General features: G+C 37.1%; 1 protein-coding gene and 1 pseudogene across 12 annotated transcripts in view; one reads left to right on the top strand and one right to left on the bottom strand.

Moving 5' to 3' along the window:
* The window catches only part of LOC149570935 (uncharacterized), a 281,257-nt gene extending 260,209 nt beyond the window's left edge, over nt 1-21,048 (top strand). For 8 of the 12 annotated variants that reach the window (XM_089812482.1, XM_089812490.1, XM_089812491.1 and 5 more), the window contains one exon: nt 8,286-8,573. In XM_089812482.1, coding sequence (XP_089668608.1) covers nt 8,286-8,446 — 161 coding nt within the window. In that variant the 3' untranslated portion in view covers nt 8,447-8,573. Of the gene's footprint in view, nt 1-8,285; nt 8,574-20,834 lie in introns of those variants that run through there. The other 4 variants (XM_089812484.1, XM_089812492.1, XM_089812493.1 and 1 more) reach the window with 1 other exon arrangement.
* A 525-nt stretch (nt 21,049-21,573) lies between these two features.
* LOC149570936 (protein SHOOT GRAVITROPISM 6 pseudogene) lies at nt 21,574-24,780 on the bottom strand (annotated as a pseudogene).
* Between the last annotated feature and the right edge of the window lie 2,464 nt (nt 24,781-27,244).

Raw genomic sequence — 27,244 nt, forward strand, 5'->3', positions numbered from 1 at the left:
GCACTTCAGAAAGATCTGACCTGTTTGGGACTTCAACGTACTTCTGATGATGTTCTTGGGCTGGTTTCATGCTATGGTCGACACCTCCTCCAGCTTTGTGAGTCCTCTGGTCTAGTGATTTCGATCGGTCTTTCTTGCTTTTCGGATTTTGAGCTCTTTATCTACTAGCCTTATAGTGGGGACACGAGCATTGTGGACTATGCGCTCACTTTTTCCTCCTTCATTCCCTCCATTGCAGCTTCACCTTTTCATGGCTCTCCTTAGCTGACCATGCTCTCCTCTGTATTGCTCTTCGCATTTTCCCCCACTCGTCACCTTCTCTCTAGCCTCCTCGTCTCTTGTTTGTCTTTGCCCACCCCTTGCTAGTTTTTGCTTCCTTGACAGAGATTGTGAGCTCTTTTCCTCCCATCTTAGGAGGCTCCTTAACCCTACTTGCTTTAGTGATTCTTGTGAGGCCTTCTCCATGTTTGATTTACTTGCTATTGCCATTTGGGAGTCCACACTCCTTTCCATCTCCCATCGCTCTTCTCTCTCCTTTAGAACCAAACACCGAAACGCTTTTGAGGCCCATTCCCCCACTTTTGCTTGCTTGTGTTCTTACCTCCATTTTCTTCATTGCAAGAAACGGTTGTAATGGTCCGACCTCCTCTGGTAAACAAATCAATCAGATAATGGTGTGTATACCCTCCAAGAGAATGTCGTACGGATGGTGTACAGAGTAGGTGTGAGGAATGGATGCTCAGGAATCCATATGAAAGGCCACAAAGATCATGTGGTAAGAATAATTGAGCCGTATGGTAGGAAATGGGTGTCCTGTACTGTGAAATTAGCTAGGTTGTACGGTGAGCGGTTGTTGTGCAGTTAGGTGGAGATTGCTAGGCCGTATGGTGGAAGAGGATCAGCTGTACGATGGAGGAGGAGACAGATCAAAGGACTATGCTGGTCGTACAAGGAAGTAAACAACCGTATGGTGATGTTTGAAGACCATATGGATGAATTGGAGGCCATACAATAGTAAGCTATACAGTGGCAGGAAGGGCATATGCCATACAATGATATGGATGTCGGAGGGATGGGGGTCAAGCAGTACAAAATGACAAGATAGGTACCGGGGACCAAAAAATATAGAATACACTCTTTGTTTATACACAAACACAATAGATCCTGATAAAAACCACGCAATAATAGAGATTTGAATGCGAGTGATAATTGCTGAAAGACGGTGCTCTGACTTGCTAGATCTAAGCGAAGAAGTACAATGCAACAATGGAATAGGGTGAGGGTTGAATTCCACCAAAATTGCACGAGCCAAATAGGGAAGATCTTTCACGGCCGAAATGGCAAACAATCCGAACTCCAAAAGGAATTCACAGTATAGAGAAAAATAATCCAAAGCATGCCTAAAGACTTCCTACAAGCTGTGCTTAAATATCCATTGGGAAACCATTCCAAGGGTGTATAAAGATAGTCGACAGTGACACAAATTTCGAACACAAAAATAAAAATGGGTCCGAGATACATTAAATCAATTGACCTGTTACAAGGTTTAATTTATTATTTATTTTATTACGGGAACATCACAATGGTCCTTTGTTGCGCCTCAGTGGAAGTCCCTATGCTCCACGCTTATCGACAATCCCCAGTTCTTTTGGCATACCCTGTTCCCTTGCTGCCCCCCCGCCCTCCATCCTTGACTTTTGCACTCTGACATCTCACACCGTTGCGCTTTATGACATTCCTGGCCAGCCATTTGTCCACCCCATTCCACCTTCCCACTGTCGCTTGTTCACCCCCTCCAACATTTAAGAGGCAGTTAGATCTATGAGATGCAGTAGAGTGACTGATGAGGAGAGGTTCTTGGCCAAAATTTTCAAGTTTGGTGCCTCGGTCCTTTGCTCCTAACTCCCTATACTCTTTAATAGAGTGCTTTGTACTGCAGTAGTGTTAGTCTCAAATGATCCCTCTTTATCACTTCTTCCTCATCGTTACAATCTTACCACAGATCTTCTAGGTGAGGAACTGTCGGTGATTGACCTTTTAAGCTAAGTATTTTAGCTGCAAACCCTTTACTGTCAAAATTTCTCCTTCCTCGGTAGGATCCAAAATTGAAACTGAGTAAATTACTTCCAACCACTGAGGCATTGATCATATTACTATAGGTTGAATAGCCAAGCTTAATAGGGAAAACGGACTCCCACTTCTCCTGAGGTAGATTATCCTTAATCATCAAGAACAACTGCCTACAAATCTTAGCTATAATAAAACATTCTAAAGCATACCGAGATAATCTCACTGGTTCCTCTTTGAATCCCCCTATTCCTAAGTATGTGAACTTAGGAAATTGAATGAAATAGATCCCATACATTTGAATCAATGTTTGGGCCTCCAAGGATATCCTTGGCATGGGTGCTTTTCTAAGGTTCAAATGCACACTTTCTATCGGAACATCATGTGTTTTCCTGAAATCTTCCAGTACTCTATCTCTTTGAAGTAGAGGATAATACTAATAGACAGTCACATTTTTCTTCCAAGTTTCATGAGGAAGAGAAGTGATATTGCTAACACACACAATGCAATTGGTCAGATAGGAGGAGATATAAAAATCTTCTCTGGATACCTTAGAGTGTGTGAGCTGATATCTTAATGAACTGGCTATTAATTATGCCCAATCCAACAATTGTTCTCTTTCAGAAAAATTTCTATATAACGGTACATCCAATCATCAGAGAGAAAAATGTCTATAAAACCTTTCATCCGATGCAATAAAACCATGAGGTCATGAACATGAGGCTTCATATGATCCTTGGTTATTATTTTGGGCAATCTTGAACTACCTTTATAATTAGTCTCTATCCATTTCTTAGCCAACATGTTACGGTATTTGTCTGGACTTTCTTGATATTCAACCAAGGATTGGGTAGGATTGAAAGCAGAAAAGGTACATTCAGATAGATGAAATACTGATGAAATAGTCTCCCTAGAAGTGGAGAACACTGGTTGCCCGTCTTTATTTAGAATACTCTTGGTTCTTATGTCATAATGATCAATGCACAATTGGAGTAACTCAGGACTCAAAAAGGCAGGGGGAAAAGCCACAGCTTCAACTAAACCACTTGTTAGAATTTCTAAGCAACCATTAACCTCATTAGCTTGCTCAAGGAAATTTTCCTGTAGCTTTTCAACTTTGACACCTTCCAAATTAGTATCAGAAATGATAGGCCTCTTACACTCTAAACTAGAAATACTTCCGGAGAAATGCATAATAGACCTCATTTTAAGAAAATGAAATAAAAACCCAACACTGCTTTTGTGCTTCAAAACACATACAAAAGAAAGAACAAGGGGCTTCTTGTATTCTCACCTGTAGTCCACTGAGAGAAAACCAGACCTCTTTTCTTCCCTTATTGCTGTTCCATCTTTAATTTGCTTCTTAGCATGATAAAACAATTAAGTTGGAGACTTATGCTTTTAAAAGGAAGGAGACATACTAGCGAAAGTACCGCCTAATAATGAGGTATTCATAGCAATTTCGTTGCGGCCTAATTTGCATGCTTGAAATTGTGACAAGACGCCTTCATTAAATGATCATCTTTGTGGATGTCCTTGCAATAATTACAAATCTCTGACAAATAATTAGACTCCCAAATGAAAGATTTTCCTCCTTTTTTTATCATGATGACAACTGATCTTTCATCTCAAACAAAAAAAACTCAAACAAGATTCTCAATCATTACTCTTGACATCTCAATTAATTCCTCGGGAACCGGTTGTCCTTTGGGAATCATTAGCACTCGTGCAAACCTTCAATGATAGAGCTACTTTGAACTGAAGTTCAAAGAGATTTGAAGAGGTTCAAACAAACATCTCCAATATACTTAGCGGGACCGCTACAGAACAATTAGTATCTAAATCCCTTAGTTGAACTACTTTGAACTACTTCAAACTGAGTTTCAAAGCGGTTCAAGAAATAAGAACTGTAAATGACATCACTGGATTAATCTCTATATGCAAAGCCTGGCAATGCTTATAAGATATGAGACCGTTAAGGGCTTGTTTAATGTATGATTTCGAGTTTCAAAAGGAACCGAAGAAAGTTTTAAAATATGGCGACTCAAAACTAAGGCTAACAAGCCTATAGAACTCCCCTACCTCCAGCCCTTGTCAGAATGCATAATGTGTTCCATGTATCATATCTTTAGAAATATATAACCCATCATGAGCATGTTATTGACTAGAGCCTTTTGCAAGCACGAGACCAAGGGGTGGTTAAAATAGAGGTGCTCAGAATACTCGAGTTGTGTAAGTTTTGCTTATAGAATCAGGACATAACATAGTGCAAGGTCCAGTAGGACCAGTATACTGAGGAAAATGTCACTTGGGAAGATTATGATGAGATCTTCCAAAAACTTACTTATATTTTTTCAAGAACTTGATCTATGAATAAACTTTGATAGAATGCATTACAGAACTATATATGTTTTAATTAGAATGTTTTTCTTTTATATTGCAAAGTTTATCAAGGACGATAAAACACAAGGGGAGGGTATGTTAAATCCCAAATTTTTGCCCAATTTAAAATAATCATACAACCCTTGTGTAATTCTTGTGAAGTCAGTTGGTTGGTAAATCAGTTAAATAATATAATCATATGAAATGGAAATATGGTTATCCTTTTTAATTCATATGAAGATGACATGTTAGTTGATCATTACAATTTTTACTAAAAATGAATATTTATTATTTTGAGAAGTTTGGAAAAGTTAGTTGCTTGTTTGAAATGGTGGTTAGCCTTATGATGATTATGAAAATGATTTTTGGTTATAGTAACCTTGATTTTATTGAGGAATATGTTATTATCGTGGAAATTCTTGTTGTTTGCAAAACACGATGAATGGGGGGAAGTATTGCCAAAATGACAGCTAAGGTTGGGGCACCAAAAAGTTCACTAGCAGGCCATCAGGTATGGATTCTAACCATCTTGGCTAAGATTAAATGATTGGGCATGCAAAAGTGCACCCTTGACAACTATGAGCTAACTAGTCAATTCATAACACTTATCAATTAAAGCATTAAGCATTAAATTAATAGGTCAAGTTGTTACCTTTTTATTTGATATTATTGTGGAGCTCCTCGATACGCTTTATATATCAACACCATAATATTAGAACACCTATACTTGCACATACATGTATATAGATGTGTGTGTGTGTAAATCAATATAATGGTACAAAAGAAATAAATGATTAAGTTTATGGACATGTATGTATATGTGTACGTACAAAAAGGTGGCATAGTTACCATGAGGCCAATATATTTTAAAAAACATTTGGTAGGGAGAACCATTATCATTATTATTGTTCCTTGGCAAAAGGGCTCATTTGCTTTATGTTGAGCGATTACCTATCTTTCTCATCGGGCTTATATTTCTCAAATGTTTATTTTTCAAATATTTCAGTTGATGTAGTTTAATTGTTTGAGACAATGAACTTATAATTCTTTTTGAAACTTATGCTTGGCTATGTGTCCCCCACCTCGATCTTTCTTGTAACTGAGCATGCACTTAGTAGAATGTTTTATATCTTTCTCGCCATAACCTTGTGAGCATTCTTCCAAATTATTAGCTCTGTGATTTCTATTCATTCTTCTGGCAATAATCATTAGCCATACTATGAGCACTGCAAGTAGTCCTGCGTTCAAGCTCCCATATCTAATATGAGTCGAGCATTCGTGGTTTTTCAGATTCACCATATCATATAGCATCCAACTTCTTTCATATTGTCAAATACGTCTACCAAATGAGGACAACGATTCATACCTGTAAAAGGTTGTGTATTTCTTTCTAGACGTATAGTAAGTTTATGCATTTCACTTATTCTTTTGTGCTACAACATAAAGATTGAATGAGTAATATCATAGATTTAAACTTCATATGTTCAATATAATACTGCAAGCAATCCACCATGCATATATTTCTTACATTTTCTTTGTATGATATGATAATTCGAAGCACTAAAGTACCTTTATTGCACATATTGTCTAAGTGTGTTGGCTTATATAGAGGTTTTCGCAATATGCCTTTGAGATAATTACAACACTTGTAGGCATGGTAATAATTTTGTATATGAATATGATATAAAAAATGCAACTAGAAAGAAAATTGAAACTTTACTCATGGGATCTCCTAGGAAAGCACCCATAAGGACCAGCATGGTCGAGATAAAAGGTGGGAGGATAAAATATTGCTGCAATAGCCAAAAAAAAAGGATGGATCAGTAATACATAACAGTATTAAATAACTGAGTCAGCTCATGGTTGTCCAATATATAACTCTTGTTGTCAAGTCAAGCGGTGGGTGATCGGGCATAATTAATAGTTCATTGAAATCCTTGGCCAAGGTAGGTTAGTGGCATGCTTGTCACTGTGATCTCTAGAGATCAGAGTGCTAGCAAGGAGAGGATATGTTGATGGAGGATATCCATAGCCTCATTTGCTGTCTAGTCAACGCTCTAACACTGGGATTCTTTGGTGACAGGACCATGGTGCCCCAAGCCTAATCCCAGTGTAGGGAGGGCCTTTCTCAGATGAGATTGTGTAGGGATAGTTAAAGGTCCATGGTTGAGAGGTTAAGCCTATGACAATGCTTCTCCTCTCTACTAGATGTCGAGGCTGTAATGATCCCATCTTTTGGCCTTCACGTTCTCCAAAGTCTAAGTGGAGGATAAGAAAAAATTAAATTAATTTCTTATAAAGTCATTCAATTTAAAGGTGACTTTGTATTTAATTAATTTAATTATTAATTACAAGGGAGTAGCTTCTAGGGTATGTATTAATTATTGGAAGGACGGAAGCCTCTCGATTTAATTAATTATTTCTAGGGAGGAGTTTTTAGGTATGCATTAATTATAGGAAGGAGGAAGCTTCTAGCCCTTGCAATTAATTAATGTTTTAGTTCCTTCCAAAAGGATGAAGAAAAGGATAAATAGGGCTGAAAGTCTCATTGTTGAGCATGGGATTATTGTATCGGATGATTATACCTTGCATTTGATAACAGCTTGGATGTGTGAATCACACTCTTTTTTGGCAATAGGGGACGTTCATTCTCTGTTGTAACATTCTAGACGTCATTCCCTTAGGGTTTGGCCTTTGGAATACATCTCTTTGTAATTGATTGCAACATTTTCAGCATTAATATAATTTCAGCCTTGGTTCAGCTTTTGGGCATTCCTAGGTGTCCATTACAGAGGCTTGCTCAACATAGTAACTGTTGTCTAGTTCATATCTGGTATTTGATTCTTTTTTGCATTTTCGATTATCATTTGATAAATTATTATGTAATCATGAAACTTGGTTATGTTATTTCCTTATGCTATCATTTGAAAGATTGTATTAGGAATGGAAATGAAATAGATATGTTAGTTATAACTATATTTCATGTGAACTTAGATTAGTTCATTATTGTTTCTCTTTAAAGTGAATTGCAATATCAGAATAAGTTCGCTAAATTTATCTTTCATATGTAGTTGCTCTTATAACTGTCACTTTGTCATTCTGTTATGAATATAGATGTATCTTGAATTAATAGTTTAATTTGGCTACAAGAAAATACCATGTTACATATGGTGTCTATCTATTCAGCCATTTGCCTTACAGCTTGTTTCAGCTCCTTTTAATGCCACTCATCCTTCCATGTCCTGGACAGTATCCTCTTGGTAGAGAATTCAAAATGCTTAGTGCCAACGGCTCTTGATGTGACCGCAATCAATATTTTGAACAATAAAGTTTTTAGAAGAGGTGTCTTCCACATCTTTATTTGTTACAGGTTTCGCCACCTCTGCCATCCGATGCCCTGTATCGTAAAAACAAAACATTGCTAATCATTTGAAAGGTAGGCATGTAACACCATGTCTGTCATAATTGTAACTTGAAGAGTCTATTTTCTAACACAAAAGTGTGGGCATTCACCTATTCCTGCAACTGTACAAAAACTAAGCTTCATTTTCCCTTTCTATGGCATGCAAATAATCACTGCCTCCAACTTTTGGTATCAAAAAGTTCCCATCACCTTCTAGAAGACACGAGAGTCAATGAAGAGGCAACATTTAAATAATAACTTTTTATTTGATTGTGATAAGAAATACCATATGGTGTATGTTATGAGTTTTTTGTCATTGTGTGTATGTTCTGAGACTTTTGTTAATCATTTTTAAATTTATATGCTTTAAAATAAATACTATGTTTTTCATCACAAATGACATTCAAAATTGATGAACATTTCCTTGTTTCAGCATTTGTTCTTCGACATCCTTTGGTTGGCAGTGTTATTTTTGGAGCAACAAAACCTTGGCAACTCAGTGAGATTTTAGATGCGTGTGAGTTGAATCTCACATCTGAAATTCTGAATGATATTAATAGGGTCCATAAAATGTACCCAAATCCTTGTCCATAGTGAAATAGTGAGTGGAAATGTTTTTATATTGTTCAATGCACATTTGTTATTATTTTGCATGATATAATGGTTCATTTTTGGTATATGTAAATGATTTTAATATCAGTTATCAGTCCACTTTTTTATATATCTCGGTGTTATGGTCTAATACTATTCAGTAAGAAATGTTTATATTGATTGTGAATTTCATGTTTTACTTTTAACATTAGGGGCATCAATTATAATTGCAAACCAGATTGTATTTGTAAGTTTAACTTTGATATTGTGTATATACTATATGGTTGGCACAGACTATGACATTTAAGCAATTCATTTACATCACCATATAGTGGTGAAGAATCCAAATGTTCTATGGGAATCAATTATTGATATGGTTCAAGCCATCACGGGCTGAAACATTTTAAATATTTCCTCTGCCTACTCTTTTATTTTATTCTCCTGTGACATTTTAGGAAGCACGCACTATAGTGGGAGTAGGTAAAGCTATTTTTACGTATAGTGGGAGTTGGTAGTAAATAATATTTTTAAATCATAGGAAGTTTCTAGAGGTTAAATCTTAGCCCTTGAGAAGATTTAATCCTGACCATTGATTCAAATTGTAAAAACTATAAAAGGCCTATGGCTCTCCTCATTTTTAACAAGGATTTCATGAATTGTGCTTAAATGCTGGTGAAATGAATGCAATTTTTACTTTGACTTGGTGACAAACTTTGTTTATTTGCGAGTGCGCATGGTACTTGCCTTCTCCAAATCTTATTTCCAAGTCATTTTAGTTAGTTTATGAAAGCTATTTTGCTTGATATGCTAGAATTACTGTGTTCATAGTCATACCATTTGCAGCTTGTTGATGCATGTTGCAATGCATGGTTAAATAAAACTTGTTTCAGAAATTTAGTTCAATTTCCAAGTCTATTTATCATTACCTTTTGTCTTATGGGATTGATGAATGCTTAGTGATCTGAAAATCATTCACGTCACCTTGGAAGATAGCATCAATTGTGTTAGTTGCATTGACCTGGCATAGCACATTCTGGTTTATGAGTTTCAGCAGTCAGATAGGAGAATGCTTCATTTGGTCAAAGTACTATTAGCTCTCTCTAAATACCTTTTGTCCTGTTTTCAGTTTATTTCAAAAGGAGTTAAGTTAGATTATCAAAGTCTTGCAGTGATAGAGGATTACATCTGTTGTCCAAGAACAATTATGCAAGTCCCTTTGTGAAACCAGTAATGACGTTTTCCACCAAGTTATCCATGCATAGTCAAGACCTGACATTAGGAACCTTGGGGTTGTCTCACATGATCACATCTAATAGCACTTGAGACTCCTTGTTCAAGAGTGTAGGATGATCATGAAGGGGGTAGGACCGCAAACCAAGGCAGACAAGACCTTATATGAAAATTCAAGAAGGCCAAGAAATCTTATAGACTAGGTCTTGTCAGCTTTGGTTTGCGGTCCTATCCCCTTCATCCCACCTCTCTTTTTATCCAATCCTTGGTCTGCAATCTGCGTTTTACTTCTTGGCTCTTTGTTAGAATTATTATAATAACTGAGGGTGGGGGGGAATCAGCCATTGTCAGGTCCATATGTACCAATTAAACTTTTCACAACTTAATCAAACTTATAAATCCACTCGGTCCATACAAAAATTCATCAATAATCTCACTTATTCATCCAATACTTAGCTCTATGTTTAGTATATGTTGAATAACAAAAACATATAACAGTAAATAACATGAAACATGAAAACAACATTCACACAAGTATGACACCAGGATTTAACGTGGAAACCCAGGATTTAATTTGGGAAAAACCACCAAGTAACATGCTACCACTTTTCACTCTTCTGAAGTGAGCTCGATTAACCCTATTAACGTGGAAACCTAGGATTTAACGTGGAAACCCAGGATTTAATTTGGGAAAAACCACCAAGTAACATGCTACCATTTTTCACTCTTCTGAAGTGAGCTCGATTAAGATGTAATGTCCCCTTTTTAGCATTCATAGCATGATGTTGTCATTAGCCTATTTCCCCACGGTCCCGTAGGCTAACCAGGACATTAAAGGGGCTTAGAGGCTATTTGGCCTAGTTAGTTTCAGTTGTAGGTCTTTTGGAGGGGTTTTGAGACAACTTTGGGCATACTTACTATTTATAGTAAGTCATCTTGGATATGGTCGGACATCCAGTGGCAGCGGTATGTCGATGCTAATTGTTTAAAATCGGCAAGAAGACTTGTTTATCATTGATAAGATTTGTTATGCATTGATAAATCTATTTTATAAAGTTAAATTTAAATATTTAACTTTATTAATGCATAGACTATAGTTTGTGGGAAATATTTAAATTAAAAGAGTCCCTTTTATTTTATAACACATTGGAGACATAAGTTACATAAAGGGAGTGATGTTTTATCCCACATTGAGAAAACGAAGGATTGAGCTCTTGTGAGAACATTATAAGAGAAAGGGAAGAGCTTCTTTTTAGTAGGCTTGGAAATATCAAAAAAATTGGATAATTTGCTGGAGATTATGTTTCAATAGTTTGGAGGACGAAATCCCTTCAAGCTGGAAATCTTGATGCCATTGAAAGATATGGTCTTGAGATTCAACATAGTAGCAATCCGAAAAAGCAGGTATGAAAAAGCGGAATCGAAAAAGCAGGCTAAAAAAGCGAATACGAAAAAGCAGTCCGAAAAAAGCGGAACCGAAAAAGCAGTCCGAAAAAGCAATCCGAACAAGCGGAACCGAAAAAGCAGGCCGAAAAAAGTAGTCCGAAAAAGCAGTTCGAAAAAAGCAAATCAGAAGGGGCAGCATTGAAGAAGATTATTACAGCCATCTACAACTAGGTTCCTTTATTAGTATTGTTTTTTAGGGGGTTATAAGTTTCAGCTGTAAGTGTGCATTATACTAGCCATTATCATTTTGTAATCCATGTAAATGCCAAAAGTCTTGGCCATATTTCATGAGCATTGTATTAGAAATTTCATTGCAAATTAAGAAGATAATAGTTGCTAGTGTCATTTAAGCAATTTAATATCATTATTTATTAGCTAGTTAGTTTGTACACCAACTGTTTGTAAAAATGCCAGTTGGTTGTAGGTGTACATTTCTCATGCTCAGATCATATATATGCACTAGATATTGTCAAAATTAGTAGCACACTCATGTTAGGCCATTGTGTAGTCCATTTGGAGTCTTCTAGCACAAGTTTTTCATTAATGCAAATTGAAAAAGAGTCATTTAAAGCCAGCTGAAATACTATATCAGTCATACGTCCCTTGCATGTGAATTGTTTGATGAAATTCCTTGAGCTTTCATCAGCGTTTTTTTGAGGGCAGATTTGAGGAGGGCCATTACAGTGGTATTAGAGCTTGCTTGCAAAGTGTTTGACGAAATGTCAAACAACTGAAGTATAAAGATTTTTGGTGTTTGAAGAAGTTATAACCTATTGGGGTTATTACAGTGGTATCAGAGCGGTTTCCTGCCATCCTGTGGAGGTCTTACTGGGAATTTGGGTTAGCCAAATAGAGAAAAATGTTTGACAAAATGAATGCCAGTCCAGATCAGGGAAAGGAAAGATTCTTACAGTTATTAGACACCTTAGCACAGGAACAGAGTCAGAGATTGGAGCTTATGATGCCGATGATGGCTCGTCAAATGGGGTTGAATGCTAACGTAGGTGGAGGAAATAATCAGAATGGGAATAATCAGGATGGGACACGTAATGGAGGTGAACAAGTTGGGAACAATTTTGGTCATGCACCCCAGCAAGCTAGGACAGTGAGTTCGAGGCCCATGATTCCCACATTTCCTCCTAGAGCTCCAAAGTAGCCCGTACCAGAGCCCCAGATCACTGCTATACAGGACCAACTGAGGAGAGATTGGGAAGCCGGAGGTTCAGATTTTACTGCTGCAATTACCTTTAGGGAGTATATAGATGTGTGGATGAAGCATATGCCTCGTGGGCATGACAAGAACTAGAGCTATGAGCTATGGAAGAAAGTAGGAAAACTTCAATTACCATATTATGATGGCTCGGGGAAGTCTACAACAAGAGTTTGGGTTCAAAGGCTTGACACATACTTTCAAATGAACCCTATGCCTGAGGAAGAAGCTATTAATTATGCAGCAATTCACCTGGATGGGTTAGCACACGAGTGGTGGCATCATGGTATGGTCACTATGGGTCATGCACACATTACCTCATATGTGGAGTTTAAGGAGAGACTGATTGAACGTTCGTACCTTCCCTATGACAAGCAAAAACTTGTATGAGGAGTTTAACAGACATGCTGATTCGATACAGGGAGACATTAGCATATCTTCAGGTAATGGTTTATCTGCATCATCTTCACAGGTAGAAGGGGTTACAGACATTGTGCAAGTTGAGCCGGAAGGTGATATCACGGGCACACTGGATTGTGTGATTGACATAGATAGTGATTCCAGTACAGTTGGGCTGGATGAAGTTACAGCAGTTGAGGATACTATCATGTTTGAGGATAGTACAGTTGATCAGAAAGTGAGCATTCAGGACTTTGTAGAAAGTGAGTATCAGGCACAGTTGGATGCTTCTTCACATGAGATAGAGGCTAGTAGCTCTTTACTTGGTTTGGCACGCTAGCTGAAGACAAGGGACAAGAATATTGTCACGGCTTTATCTCATCATGATAGGATACATGGATTGATTGAGAATCACATTTGGATGATTCAACTGCAGGAGAGACAGAAAGGAGTCACAACAGGTTCTTCTTGTGACGATTTACAGCAGATCAAGGAAGGCATGGAGGCAATGAAGTTGGCTCTCCAGGATTCTGAGAGACATGTGGACGAGCGTTGTCTTGAGGTGAGTTCAGTTCGAGAGTTAGCGCATATAGCAGGGACTCAGTTTCCTTTTACAGTCGAGTCACATATTGATGATGATATGAGTACATCTAGCATTCACACTCCGGATTCAGAGATTGTAGACAAGTGCGTGAAGTCAGTTGGTATTGTTCACATTACTCAGGTGAGAAGTTTACTTGAATTGCCAGTTGGTTTCCGTTCATGGATTAGATGTTGGGATCCTGATCTTAGTACTTGGGATTGTTTTGACTGGAGATATTTATCATTCTTTGGTAGTAGTATCTTTTGCACCATCATGGACTTGATTAGTAGCTTGTCAGGTGTAGTTCTCATCCATGCCAACAGCTTGTTTGATGCTGGAATTAATTTTTACACACTTTTGTTGGGCATTGTTCATGTATCCAGTCGACCATTCTTGTTGGAATGGGTTGATGATCTCTCAGATATGACAAAGTTTACAAAAGAGTCCCAGGATCTGATTATTACAGATGACACCCAGGGGGATGTTGTGGACAGTTTTGAGGACTTAGTCTCCTCAACAGTTTCCTTTGATACGGAGGTTTATGTTGATGCCTCAATCACTCCATTTGATGAGACAAGTTCAGCAATTGGACTGCAAAATTTGGATGGCAGTATTACAGATGATAGCCATTCTGAGGTTACTCCTTTGGAAAGTGTACCAGGGGTAGAGTATAGGAGTTTGACCAGTCAACACAATCATGTGTCTAGTCAGCTCAGAGTTTGCGAGCGAGACATTTCTATCGCTTGCGAGCATTTTGATGTTGCGCGTCAATTGTTAGCAGTTTATGGATGGGGTTCTCCTGCTAGTGATGAGCAGGGAGGCAGTTATCTTTCCTTGATAGAGATCCACTCTTTATGGGAGGCTATCCGGATTTTGAGACAGAATTATATGCAGTTGGTAGCCGATAGAGATTATCTTATGCAGTGGGGGAGTACAGCATATGATGCATTATTGGTCAAGGAAGATGAGGTGAGTAAGCTTACTCAAAAGCTTGAAGTGACTTCTGAGTTTCTTGAGAGTACACAGTTGGCTTTCGAGGAGTCACAGTTTCATTTAGCTGAGGTGACCGTGGAGTTGGAACGACTTCAGTCTTTACCAAATTCTGTACAGTCACTAACTGTGGTGTCTAGTGATCCGAGGATGTCCATGGTCGAGGTTGATAGAGGCAGTGGAGATGAGGATATATCTATCCATGACACTAGTATTGGCATATTTGGTCCATTTCCACTGGAGGCAGGTTCAACTGAGTTGGGCGTTGCAGCTGAGCATTATGGTATGTTTGACTTGGAGGGCACAAAGACTAGTGATGTTGTTGTTGATTCTGCACTCTTGGCTATATCATCCTCTGACTTAGCTGATGATCAGTCACAGTTGGTTGTATCACGTCCGCAGGATGAGTCTTTGACTGGGATTGGTTCTTTTTACCGGCATTATACTGTAGGATATGTTCATCGGTTTGCTTTTGATCCATGTGTTGAGGAGTTGATGGCAGATAGGTTTGGTCTGGGCTCACGTTTTTGCTATCTACCGTGTAATGACTATTCACCATCAGCAGTGCATGGGTGTTATGGTTATGAGACAGTGACCGGTGATCTGTAGAGTTGTGTTAATTGCAGTAGGTGTGCAGTGTGTGGATTCTCTATATTTGGTGTAGTTTCATGCGGGAGTATTCATCGTTGTTGCAGAATTGTATTGTACATTCCACATAGGCTAGTGGGATGTGTTGATGGTATTTACTATGTTGGCAGTTTGGGTTATCTACTCTACTTGGGTTCTGATATTTCGAGAGCTTGTTTCTCATGGGTTCGTGACTTTGGAGTTTGGGTGAGTTGTATTCGCCAATTTGATTATGGATTCCTTTTGGTTAATTTTCAGAGGTTGTTGTAGGAGCCTATCTTGATTGATAGCAGTATAGTTCATGACTACATTTGGGATCCAGGTGGATTGATTGGGTTGTTGTTCGACCATTGCTTGGAGACAAGCAATTTTCGGAAGCGCGGACTGTAATGTCCCCTTTTTAGCATTCATAGCATGATGTTGTCGTTAGCCTATTTCCCCATGGTCCCGTAGGCTAACCAGGACATTAAAGGGGCTTAGAGGCTATTTGGCCTAGTTAGTTTCAGTTGCAGGTCTTTATGAGGAGTTTTGAGGCAACTTTAGGCATACTTACTATTTATAGTAAGTCATCTTGGATATGGTCGGACATCCAGTGGCAGCGGTATGTCGATGCTAATTGTTTAAAATCGGCAAGAAGACTTGTTTATCATTGATAAGATTTGTTATGCATTGATAAAGCTATTTTATAAAGTTAAATTTATATATTTAACTTTATTAATGCATAGACTATAGTTTGTGAAAAATATTTAAATTAAAAGAGTCCCCTTTATTTTATAACACATTGGAGACATAAGTTACATAAAGGGAGTGATGTTTTATCCCACATTGAGAAAACGAAGGATTGAGCTCTTGTGACAACATTATAAAAGAAAGGGAAGAGCTTCTTTTTAGTAGGCTTGCAAATATCAAAAAAATTGGAGAATTTGCTGGAGATTATGTCTCAATAGTTTGGAGGACGAAATCCCTTCAAGCTGGAAATCTTAACACCATTGAAAGATATGGTCTTGAGATTCAACATAGTAGCAATCCGAAAAAGCAGGTACAAAAAAAAAGTCCGAAAAAGAAGAATCGAAAAAGCAGGCTAAAAAAGCGGATACGAAAAAGCAGTCCGAAAAAAGCGGAACTGAAAAAGCAGTCCGAAAAAGCGGAACCGAAAAAGCAGGCCGAAAAAAGCAGTCGGAAAAAGCAGTTTGAAAAAAGCAAATCAGAAGGGGCAGCATTGAAGAAGATTATTACAGCCATCTACAACCAGGTTCCTTTATTAGTATTGTTTTTTAGGGGGTTATAAGTTTCAACTGTAAGTGTGCATTATACCAGCCATTATCATTTTGTAATCCATGTAAATGCCAAAAGTCTTGGCCATATTTCATGAGCATTGTATTAGAAATTTCATTGCAAATTAAGAAGATAATAGTTGTTGGTGTCATTTAAGCAATTTAATATCATTATTTATTAGCTAGTTAGTTTGTACACCAACTGTTTGTAAAAATGCCAGTTGGCTGTAGGTGTACATTTCTCATGCTTAGATCATATATATGCACTAAATATTGTCAAAATTAGTAGCACACTCATGTTAGGCCATTGTGTAGTCCATTTGGAGTCTTCTAGCACAAGTTTTTCATTGATGCAAATTGAAAGAGAGTCATTTAAAGCCAGCTGAAATACTATATCAGTCATATGTCCCTTGCATGTGAATTGTTTGATGAAATTCCTTGAGCTTTCATCAGCGTTTTTTTGAGGGCAGATTTGAGGAGGGCCATTACAGTGGTATCAGAGCTTGCTTGCAAAGTGTTTGACGAAATGTCAAACAACTAAAGTATAAAGATTTTTGGTGTTTGAAGAAGTTATAACCTATTGGGGTTATTATATAAGAGCCAACCCTATTAATTTGGAAACCCAGGATTTAATTTGGGAAAAACCACCAAGTAACATGCTACCACTTTTCACTCTTCTGAAGTGAGCTTGATTAAGAGCCAACCCTATTAAAGGTTATAAAACACACTGTTAGGTGTAACCCTGTTAAAGGATTTAATCACCTTGTTAGGAGTGGCCTTGTTAAAGGTCTTTAAAACATCCCATTAGAATGTCACTTTGTTTAAAGGATTTACAATATGACTGTTAGGTCAACCTTGGTTAAAGGATTTACTGCCACAATGGTTAGAAAGTAATAGCTAGGTTGGTCTGATAAAACACAACTCACTTTGCAAATTCAAATCTCTATCTGACTCATTCCTGGTTCATTGACTGGACTTCATAACATTCTCCATCTCTGATTTGCTTCGCAGCTCATCAAGCAATCTCGCTTCACCAACTTCATGCTTTTCTTTTGCAACTCTATTCTTCACTTGTTCACAAATTCACTAGCAAACAACACTGTAACTCATTTCATATGTCTCCTTAAATAGATAGGTTAATCTTTTGCTACTTAAACATAAATATAGATCTTAGGGTTTGATCAGATTCATTGAGTCTATCTATTGATTTGTCCTTCTACTTCTTTGTTGAAACTTAGGGATGCTTTTTATTAAATCTTTGCCTTAGATCACTTTAAGAACTCAATTCATGCATTAAATACACCAACTCATCAATCGCTATCTTTCACACATTTTGACCAATTCGTAAATTCAACTGTGTTGGCCTCAAATCTTGTTTCTTTCATAAACTATTAATTTGTTGACACTCAGTCATCACTAGGTAGCTTGGTCTTTACTAATTTGTCTCACTTGGCTTGCACTGGCTCGCTCGGCTTATACTACACACAATTGTTACTTCAATTTACCTTTATCTTACTCGGCCATTACCATCACTCGGCTAATTTTTGCTTGGCTATTACTTAAGTTCCTTAATCTTTTGTTTCAACTTCTTCAATGACCTAGTAACCTGTTACTCGGTCAAGCTTAGTGTTTTACTCAATTTCTTGACTTTCATCAATCATCTCTTGCACACTTCAACTCATCTTTCTTCTTTACTTAATACAATGATCAAACAACACATTATTTTGTCAAATACCAACTGATCAAGTGCCCATTGTAGTTCCATCATATTTACTCCTTTTTACTCAATCACTTTACTAGTTCATCTTGTTATCTCTCTTTTTAAATCCTCTTCATCAATCAACTAATATGACACTCTACACTGTTAGCAAATGTCTTACCAGTAAGGTTTGTCATCAAATACAACATAACAATTGCTCCAATCGTAGTTCCAACACTCTCATGCATCCTGATGATGGATCATGTAGTATGATCTGAAACCTTGATGTTAAAAAAACTTACACAATCGAACCCAAAAGAAGAAAGAAACAAACAAATATCCTCTTAGATCTTGAATTGCAAGATTTGATCCATGATATGTTTCATCACTTCTTCATCACAATCAATGAATTAGATACTAAGATTTTGGTTTCTTTGGAGAGCCTTATGATTTTGTGCATTGAAGAGATAGAGGAAATACATCAACCTATCATATCTATGCCATATGTTGTTCATAATCTAGAATGTATTCCTTCAATTGTGGCATTTAGATTGGTCAATAATTTATTCAAGTATAAGTGTTGTGAAAAAAAGTTAGTTTCACTTGCACAAGTATGAGGAAGTTGGAGATAACAACATGAGTGACACACCACATGAGGAAAATGAAGAATTTTCTGCTACCCCTACATATGGAGAAAACCTAAGCCTACATAACAAAAGCAAGGTTGAAGAAGACACTTACACGGAGCTTGTCTAGAAGACAACATTGATCAATCAATTGATGGACAAGTAAACACTATCAATGATCCTTTTTATGGGCATGACCACATAAAGATTTTGGATTAGAGCTTTGATGTGTTTTGTGATCAGCTTCCTTGGGATGCTGATAACCCTAGGCATGGCAATGTTTATGTTAGAGTGGAGCAACGGAAGCATGATGGGGAGTTACTCTTCACTATTACAGAGGCAGTGTTGATTGATATAGATATGGTGGTAGTGCTGACTAGCATGGTACTAGTGTCAACGATGGTAGTGTCGACTGATATAGGTATGGGGGCAGTGTTGACTAGTACAAATATGGTGGCAGCGTTGAACTGCATCGTGGGGTGGTGACTGGTATCATATTATTACCAACAGATATCATGGCAGTGTCGATTGGTATGGTAGCAGTGCTGACAAGTACAAGTATGGTGGCAATGCCAATAGGCACTATAAAAGTTTTGATTGGTAAGATGGAAGTGTCACTTGGCATCGTGGAAGTGTCAACAGGTGTGGGTACAGTGGTAGTGTCGATTGCCATCACAATAGTGCCGACTAGTATGGTGGAAGTGTCAACTAGCATGGTGGTAGTGAGGATTGGTACAGTGTAATGTCCTTGACTACAATACTCAAAGACCTTTAGATATTTGTAAGAATTTGTTCGTAGATCCTTATGTACAGTTCAAGGGAGTGCATATGGCTAATGCATGTGCAGGTTGTATTGTCAATGCAAGGCAGGTTGTACGGTAGATGTAGAGTCAAGCGTACAGTTAAAGTAGTGGCCAATGCATGGTGGTTGTTGTGTGTATGGTTGATTGTTGGTGAGTGTGTGCATGTATACTGGTGCATACAATGGGCGGTTATCCTGGTCATGCGGTGGACTATCTGTGGAAGAGAGGTGTCGTTCAAAGGACTGCAAGGATGTGAAGTGGCAGGTTGGCAGACAAGGAAGGTTGCAACATCTGGCTGTATAGTGGTAATAAGTTTCTATATGGTTAGGATGGTGACCTATGGTAAATCCTTAGTGACAGATGCGCCTTAAACTCAATGTCATTATATTTTCAGACTTTACATAAAATATTATAGTCTATATAAAAATTGAAGTACCCAAAGTACCACCCTCATCTCCTTTTTTGAAAAAATAACCATACCTATACCTATCTCCAAAGTAACCAACTACCCCCATCTCCGTGCAACCTTGTTTTTTGGCATTGACTGGGATTTTTTATTATCTCCACAAGAAACATCGGGAGATACTTGGAGATTGGCAGGGCATTTCTTGCGTTCATAGATGTCCCTAATTATGTCCTGGGTGTGAGAGTCGTGTCCTATAGAGCTGGAGATGTGTCTCCCTGCAACTTTTCTTTATTAGAAAATTAACTGTTAATAATCTCTCATAATTTTTGATGAGCAATTTCCATAAGTTTCCTTTCCTTTTTATGACATTCTTTCATGCTTATTGGTTATAAATTTATAATCACAAGGCAAGCTAACATGCATTCTACGTGGGACTGGGAACATATTTATGTTTCATGGATAAGAAAAGCCATTTTTTATAACTATTGTTGCTGCCACCTTAGAGCCAACCCTCTACAGTCTTATTTTGAGCATCTTGCAATGCTTGTAGCCTAAATTTAACCAAAACTTATCTCAATGTAGATCTGAGAGGGGATTAGGGGTGATAAGCATTGGATCCCTTTCTTGAGGTCTACAGATTAGTCTTTGGTTCAGAGATAGAGCTTATAAGCCAAAGAAAAGAGCTACCTGCTTGTTCCAGAGCCCATATGCAGTATAGAGATGCCCGAAATAGAGGACTCCAGCTCCACATTCAGACTATGACATACTTACTATACTTTTAGGACTAATTTACTAATTTGTAAATATTTCATTTTCCCTTGGAGAGATTTTGATCCAAAACTGAAGCATGTGTTGCATAACTTGAACTCTGATCTAGAAGCCATCAGCTTTACCACATTTTATAGATAAAATGTAGAAACACTTTCTCTGTCTTTCCACAAAGCATTAACATTCATATTATTATATCTCTAGGTGCAACATAGAATTAGAAGTACGCTGAGGCTTACTTGATTCTGTGCCTGCTATCTCTGTATTAGTTTATATGGGATATCTTATTTCTGTTTAGATTACTGACACAGTCACTGTCAACTTATCCAGGGTTTTCTTGCCCAGGCATATACATGAAGGGAAATCTCTATGCAATGTGCGTTTTGACATTTTGATAACTACCAAGAACTATCGTGTATGTTCTGTAATTTGTTTTTGACTATATATGCAGATAATTTCCTCCTTACCTTTAAGATGGCCACACAAATATCTATTATTCCTAATGTTAAATCATGGCAGAGGTTATTTCTCACCATAAAAGAAATGCTTACTTTTGTAGTTGTTGGTCACAACTTATCTCATGAATGCATTGAATTTACAAAAGCAGACATATATTAAAAACCAAAATAAATATAATATTGAAAGCAACTAAAAGTAACCTAAAGGGACCCTAAAAATGTTAATGTTTAGCAAGCTTACTGAAAGTAACATTTGCCAATAGGCAATGGCCTATAGCACAATGGTAAGTTGTGAACCTCTCATCTAGGAGGTCTTGGGTTCGAGTCTACTCAGCTTAACAAGTAAAAATAATTTATCTCAAAACTTACAATGATAATTAATCTCGGCTTTGGCCTATTATCCATTAAAAAAAATAACATTTGTCAATTGAAAATATTTTTGAAAAGAACCAAGATTTAAAGAAAAACCTATTTTGTATGCATAGTGCATAAAAATTAGAATACAACAATTTAAAGCAATGGATATTCTGAATGAATAAACTCGGAGCACAAAATAAAATTGCATGGCCTTTGAAGCCAATAGGTCAAGACTCAAGAAGTTTGCACAAGTATTGTTAACAACTCTAGCAGTCAGTACTAGTATAATAATGATTTTTAACATCATGTAGAAGAAAGTGATTTATAGGACCTATACAGAAATTACATAAGTCTTATATCTGATCCACATTTTGCTGTGAAAACAAAGCAACATGTCCAATGCCTTATAACAGAATGACCACACAAGTCAGTTGTTGTAATGACTGTTTCCTTTGGTTATTTCACTGGCACATGAAGAAGCCTTGAATGCATGTTTGTCCAGAAGCACATTATTTCTGTCTTCAATCAGACTTGGTGCTGAATAGATGGCTATATAGCCATATATTAATCCTACAGTAGCTTGAATGTTCTCCACCTCTGCTTTGCTTCCCCTGTCCATAAAAATGATCTTAATAAACCTTTGCAATTTATTATGGACTTCATTTCCTAATATGTTTTTAATCTTTTCTAATACAGCCTCAGTATGTTTTGCAGCAACCAGCCCCATACCCTTGGCAAGTCCAACTCTGTTTGTTTTATCTGCCATGTTAGCTTTGCTGTACATCAAATCGATCTTCTCACTAACATAAGCCCTGTCACCAACCTTCCGAAGTAACATGCCAAGACACCTATGTAGCAGCCCAGAATGTTCGTTATCACTGATGTACAGTTCATATTGCCTACAGAGAGCATCTCCAAGAGATAAAACCCATTTTTGTTCCCTTATTACATTCAAAGATTTAGCAAAAAAATCTAGGATCATGTCATCCCATTTTTCCTGTTCCATTAATATTTCTTCCCGAGAATCTTGACTATTAAGGATGTATGCTTTCATCTTTGGAATTTCATCTTCCCAAAGTGCTCTTACATTTTTTGGGAAAAGCGGTGCCAAATAATGTAGAACAGATAGAATGTGTACAGCAAGTTGATTGCTTGCCAGATGGTTGTGCAAAAGCACAACAAAACGTGCAAATAGCTCCTGAACAGTTGGCAAATGATTATCAAGTGATTTCATTTCTGTGAATAATGGAATGCCACAATTGATTCTACCTTTTGCCAACTCTGAAATACACCTGCAAATGGTAGCCATTGCTCGGGTGTAATTCAATTGAATTATAGTCTTAAACAAAAATGGCCAAAGAATTGTCTCCATCTCAGGAACAGTAATTGCCAGTAAAAGAAGCCCTTTCTCAAAAACAGCCACTGAAGCCTCGCTTTTCATGCAAGTCTTGGTAAAATCAAGATTTAGAAAACCTGTTACTTTATTTGGGTGTTTTTGGCACCGGATGAATTCTTCTTCTTCAATGGTACACTGTTGCACAAGGAACTCCAGAAACAACTCTCCACAACTGCGTTCCATAATATAGCCCCAAGAGGCCATCACAACAATTAACTCAGCAACACACTTCCGAATGCTCAAATCCTGCTCATTCAGCAATGATATCACAGCTTCAATGAGATATTGTCTACTTCCATGCCATGATTTAGACAACCAGGATAACAGATGCTTCACAACACAGAGCACCTCCAACTTAAGAGAAATAGCATTTTTCTCTTGATAAGTTATTTGGCCTATAAGGAGAGTGAATAGATCAGGGGGATATGTCAACCCTATACTAAGAAAGCAATGTATCATCTTGTTGTAATTCTTCAATGTTACTCCAATTTCATTGTTGTTGGTAAGAGGGAAAGCAGTGAGCAGAGGAAGAAGAGTATTCACAACAACAATAACATCCTTAAAATCCAGGATTGGAGTCCCGCTGGCTGATGTTAGTGAGGCATCAAGAAGATCATGTAGGCTGCACGTTACCGTCCATGCATTGCTTTCATTCTCGACTCTTTTATACAATCTTAATATTGCAGAAAGCAGTCTATAAACTACAGCCTTTAAATGTGACTTACTGATAAGCGCTGCCATCTTTCCTAAAGAATCAATTGCCGATAAGGCCACGTTAAGCTTACCAGAAGTGGCCCAAACATCAAGTAATAAATCAAATGTAGAATGCAGATGAACCTGAACATCACTGTTAAATGGTGGAGCTGACGGAAAGTCTGCATAGTACTGCAAGGCTGCTTCACAGCAGCATTTGATTGCATTTGCGAAAATGGGGCGTAGATCATCCGTTGTCTTTCTAAGAAGAGGCGAAACTTGTGAAAGAACATCTTTCAAAAGTGGGGCAAATTTTGAAGGCTGTGCAGATGCAAATTCTGCAAGTGCTTGCACCATGTCGACAACACAAGTTCTAGTAGATAGATGAATAAAGACTTGTTGCAACATGAGATCAGGCAGGCGTGCGCCTATTGCAACAAGTAAACTACATGCAGCCTCTTGTACACCATCATCTAAATTGTCCTTATAATTAGTGGTAATTTGAGATGCTGCAAGCTTAGTTAATGCGTTCATGAGATCAGCATTAGCTTCTGTTTCATTCATTACACCAACAGTGAATGCCATGATTTGATAAACTTCTGGAACATGACCAGATGGTTTTCTCCCACCTCGGACCAATACTTGAGTACAGCAATCGAAAATGGGTATTGAATTAAAATGAGCATTTTTCTGTAAAGAAGCCATTGCTGCTTCTCTGACCTTCGCTGACTCATCTGCTAGAGCTCCAACCAGATTCTTTATAACCTCTAGACCATCGTGAGAGTGGGATGATGCCATCAATCAATACAATTTGAAATGAATTTTTGAAAATTTTGCTGTTCACAAATTTGTTAAAAAATTTCTACCAAAGATCCATTTTTACCGAATGCCAAGGCTTTAGACCATGTTCAAATCAGAGCAATTTTGGGAGCATACATACCTTCTGTCCTTTCCACTAAATTGAAGACGATCCCTTACGCCAGGGATCCATTTTTACTGAATGCAAACGCTCAAGGCCTGTTCGAGTCAGAGCAATTTTGGCAGAATAAATACCTATAGTCCTTTCCACCAAATTGAAGATGATTCCCTGGACCAATTATCAATAAGATGTTTAAACTCTTCAGTTACGGGGAAAATATATAACGGAATGTCATAATGCAGGCCTTGATTTTACCTCTGTTTTATCGTAACTTAGTTTTTCTTCTAATTAATATAATAAACTCAAACTGAACAGGGTAACAATTTATAAAATTCATTTTGTTCTCCTATCGCTATAAAAAGCCATTGGTTAGGCGGAAGCTTCGGCCGACGTAACGATAACATAACTATATGTTGTTTTATGTGATTGTTGTTAATGGTGAAATGGGGTATATTCCCCTGCATTTGACTTCTAGAGTCCATTGGCTAATTTTAACATTGATTGAATATTTTAATGTTCATTTGAGGAATTCTTTCTACAGCATTGACCATTGAGAAATCTTTATTTTCAAAGAAATTGCCATAAAAAACCGACACCGGTTTATGTGTTTGCCTCTCCTTATCCTTATGTAGCGTTCGATACTATAGAGGTTTTGAGTTCTATCTTTTTCCTGCAAGCTTACTCTCGTTTATCTTATACCCAAATGTTATACACTCGGATCTTTTCTGCATTGAAAACAACGGGCATTACATTTCCAATACTTGGCTACGAGAAGCCATTAAGATAATATTATTTTCATAGTGAAGATAGCCGTTGAAAACATATAGGACGGGGGACGATGGAGGGTAGGAGGCCAGAGGATGAAGGGTATGAAAACGATGAATTAAAAGTTGCCGTAATAAATTGCACACAGTAACTTGTTTGTCTGGGCGGCAGATGTACAACCATTTTTTTCCTCCGGAGATTTGAAAGTTACAGTGTGGGATGTATTCCAAATTGCTCGTGGGTCGTGGTAAGAAAATGAATTGAAGTTAGGCATTTGGTGGAGAAAGGGGGGAAACGGGTAGAATTTGCAACCCTAAGGATCTGCAACAGAAATCGAATTCCTGTAGGGTCTTTCTAAGCGACTACACCCCACTTTTAGAATTTTACAAAGCTTGAAAATTTTATCACAACAGTTGGGTTTCCCATTAACGTGCTGCAGAGTATTTTCCACCATTGTCTATGCAGCATCCAAAACACTTCACTTAGGATAATTATTATTTAATTAGAGCCATTAGCATGACTGGATGTTCTTGGGTTATTGTCTCATACAATAGTAAAAAAAAAATGTTTTGACTAAAGTATCCGGTGTGGTTTAGGTGGTGTTATATATATATATATATAGGTGGTTGGATAGATGCTGGCTAGGATCAATCTAATATATATATATATATATATATATATTAGATTGATCGTAGCCAGCATCTATATATATATATATATTAGATTGATTCTAGCCAGCATCTATCCAACCACCTAAACCACGTCGGATACATTAGTAAATTTTTTTTTTTTTTTTACTATTGTATGAGACAATAACCCTAGAACATCCAAGGCTAGGATCAATCTAATATATATATATATAATTAATGTATGGGGTATTGTCTAGGTGGTTCAATAGAACTGATATGGCCTTGCTATGGAAATGATAATGTTAAATGATGTGCATTCTTCTAAAGAGATATTATGATTTTAGAGGTTCTAATTGTTAGATTAATTAGTATAGTTGTCTCATTAATTCTCTCTAGTCAAATTACTTTTCTTAAAAGATTTATATATATTTAGATTAAGCTAATAATAAGTCATATTATTTCAAAAAATAGGTTGGGACCATTTGTCATGATCTAATTTAATTCTTATTGAAATTTTAGATGATGATATTTCATTTTATGCTTCTGTAAGCATTCATTATAATCATTCAATTGTATCCAATTAATTTGTAGGTTAACTTCATTATTTGATTCATTTTTGGATCAACATCTCAATCCCGCATAGCATAACCATGGCTTCTTTTAAACATGGTGGGCGTTTGATTGTAGGTAATTTATGAGAGATATGTTTCACTATCAATTCCAACATGGAAATAAAGTATTAAAGTTGTAATTCCTATTCAAATTTTGAGATATCTGACTCTGAGATAAGAATTGGCTTATCCTAGATAAAAACACACATCATTGTATGATCTAGAACATTAAAAATATAGAGATTATTTTCCTAGATATTGAAATTTAAGTAGTTGAAAAAAGATTAAGCGACAAGGATCTATCCATGAAAATTCATACGGTCATACATACTTGCAAGCTTCCCTACCACCATTAATCTTGTGTAAGAAAATGAATTTTAGTTCCATAAATTGCACACACTTCTTAAGGTGCCAAATTTCATACTTACTTAGCTCTCATTTTAGTGTGTGTTCATTCTTCCATGCATCATAAGACTTCCTATGCATTTAATTAATAAAGATGTAAATGTAAGTCCTCTCTTTTTTTTTTTTGAAGGACTAATAATTATAGTTGCACCCATTTCAATTTTTATTTATTTATTACCACTTGCATACAACAGCCCTATTTTGTTATGACTGGCCTTTTGTATTTATTTTGATGTAACACCTAGATTTCATGTGCATTTTGAGCATGCCCATATTTGAATTGACCATCAATTCAAGTCCGAGCCTTGACTAGCTGGTATAGGGTGCCAAGGGAGGTATGGAGTGAGTCAACTTGCCCCAAACCATATAAGTCACCCCACCATTACTAGTCCTAATCTAGTTCCTTGAAATCTATAAAAATCTTGTGCTACCCCCCTCTCTCTTTTTGACCTCTTTAAGTATCCTTCTCTATCTTTCTTTCTCTAGCTTCCCATTATTTTTAAGGAC

Source organism: Cupressus sempervirens, chromosome 2, assembly GCF_028749045.1.
Source record: "Cupressus sempervirens isolate cs-2001-9-10 chromosome 2, ASM2874904v1, whole genome shotgun sequence".
Lineage (NCBI taxonomy): Eukaryota > Viridiplantae > Streptophyta > Pinopsida > Cupressales > Cupressaceae > Cupressus > Cupressus sempervirens.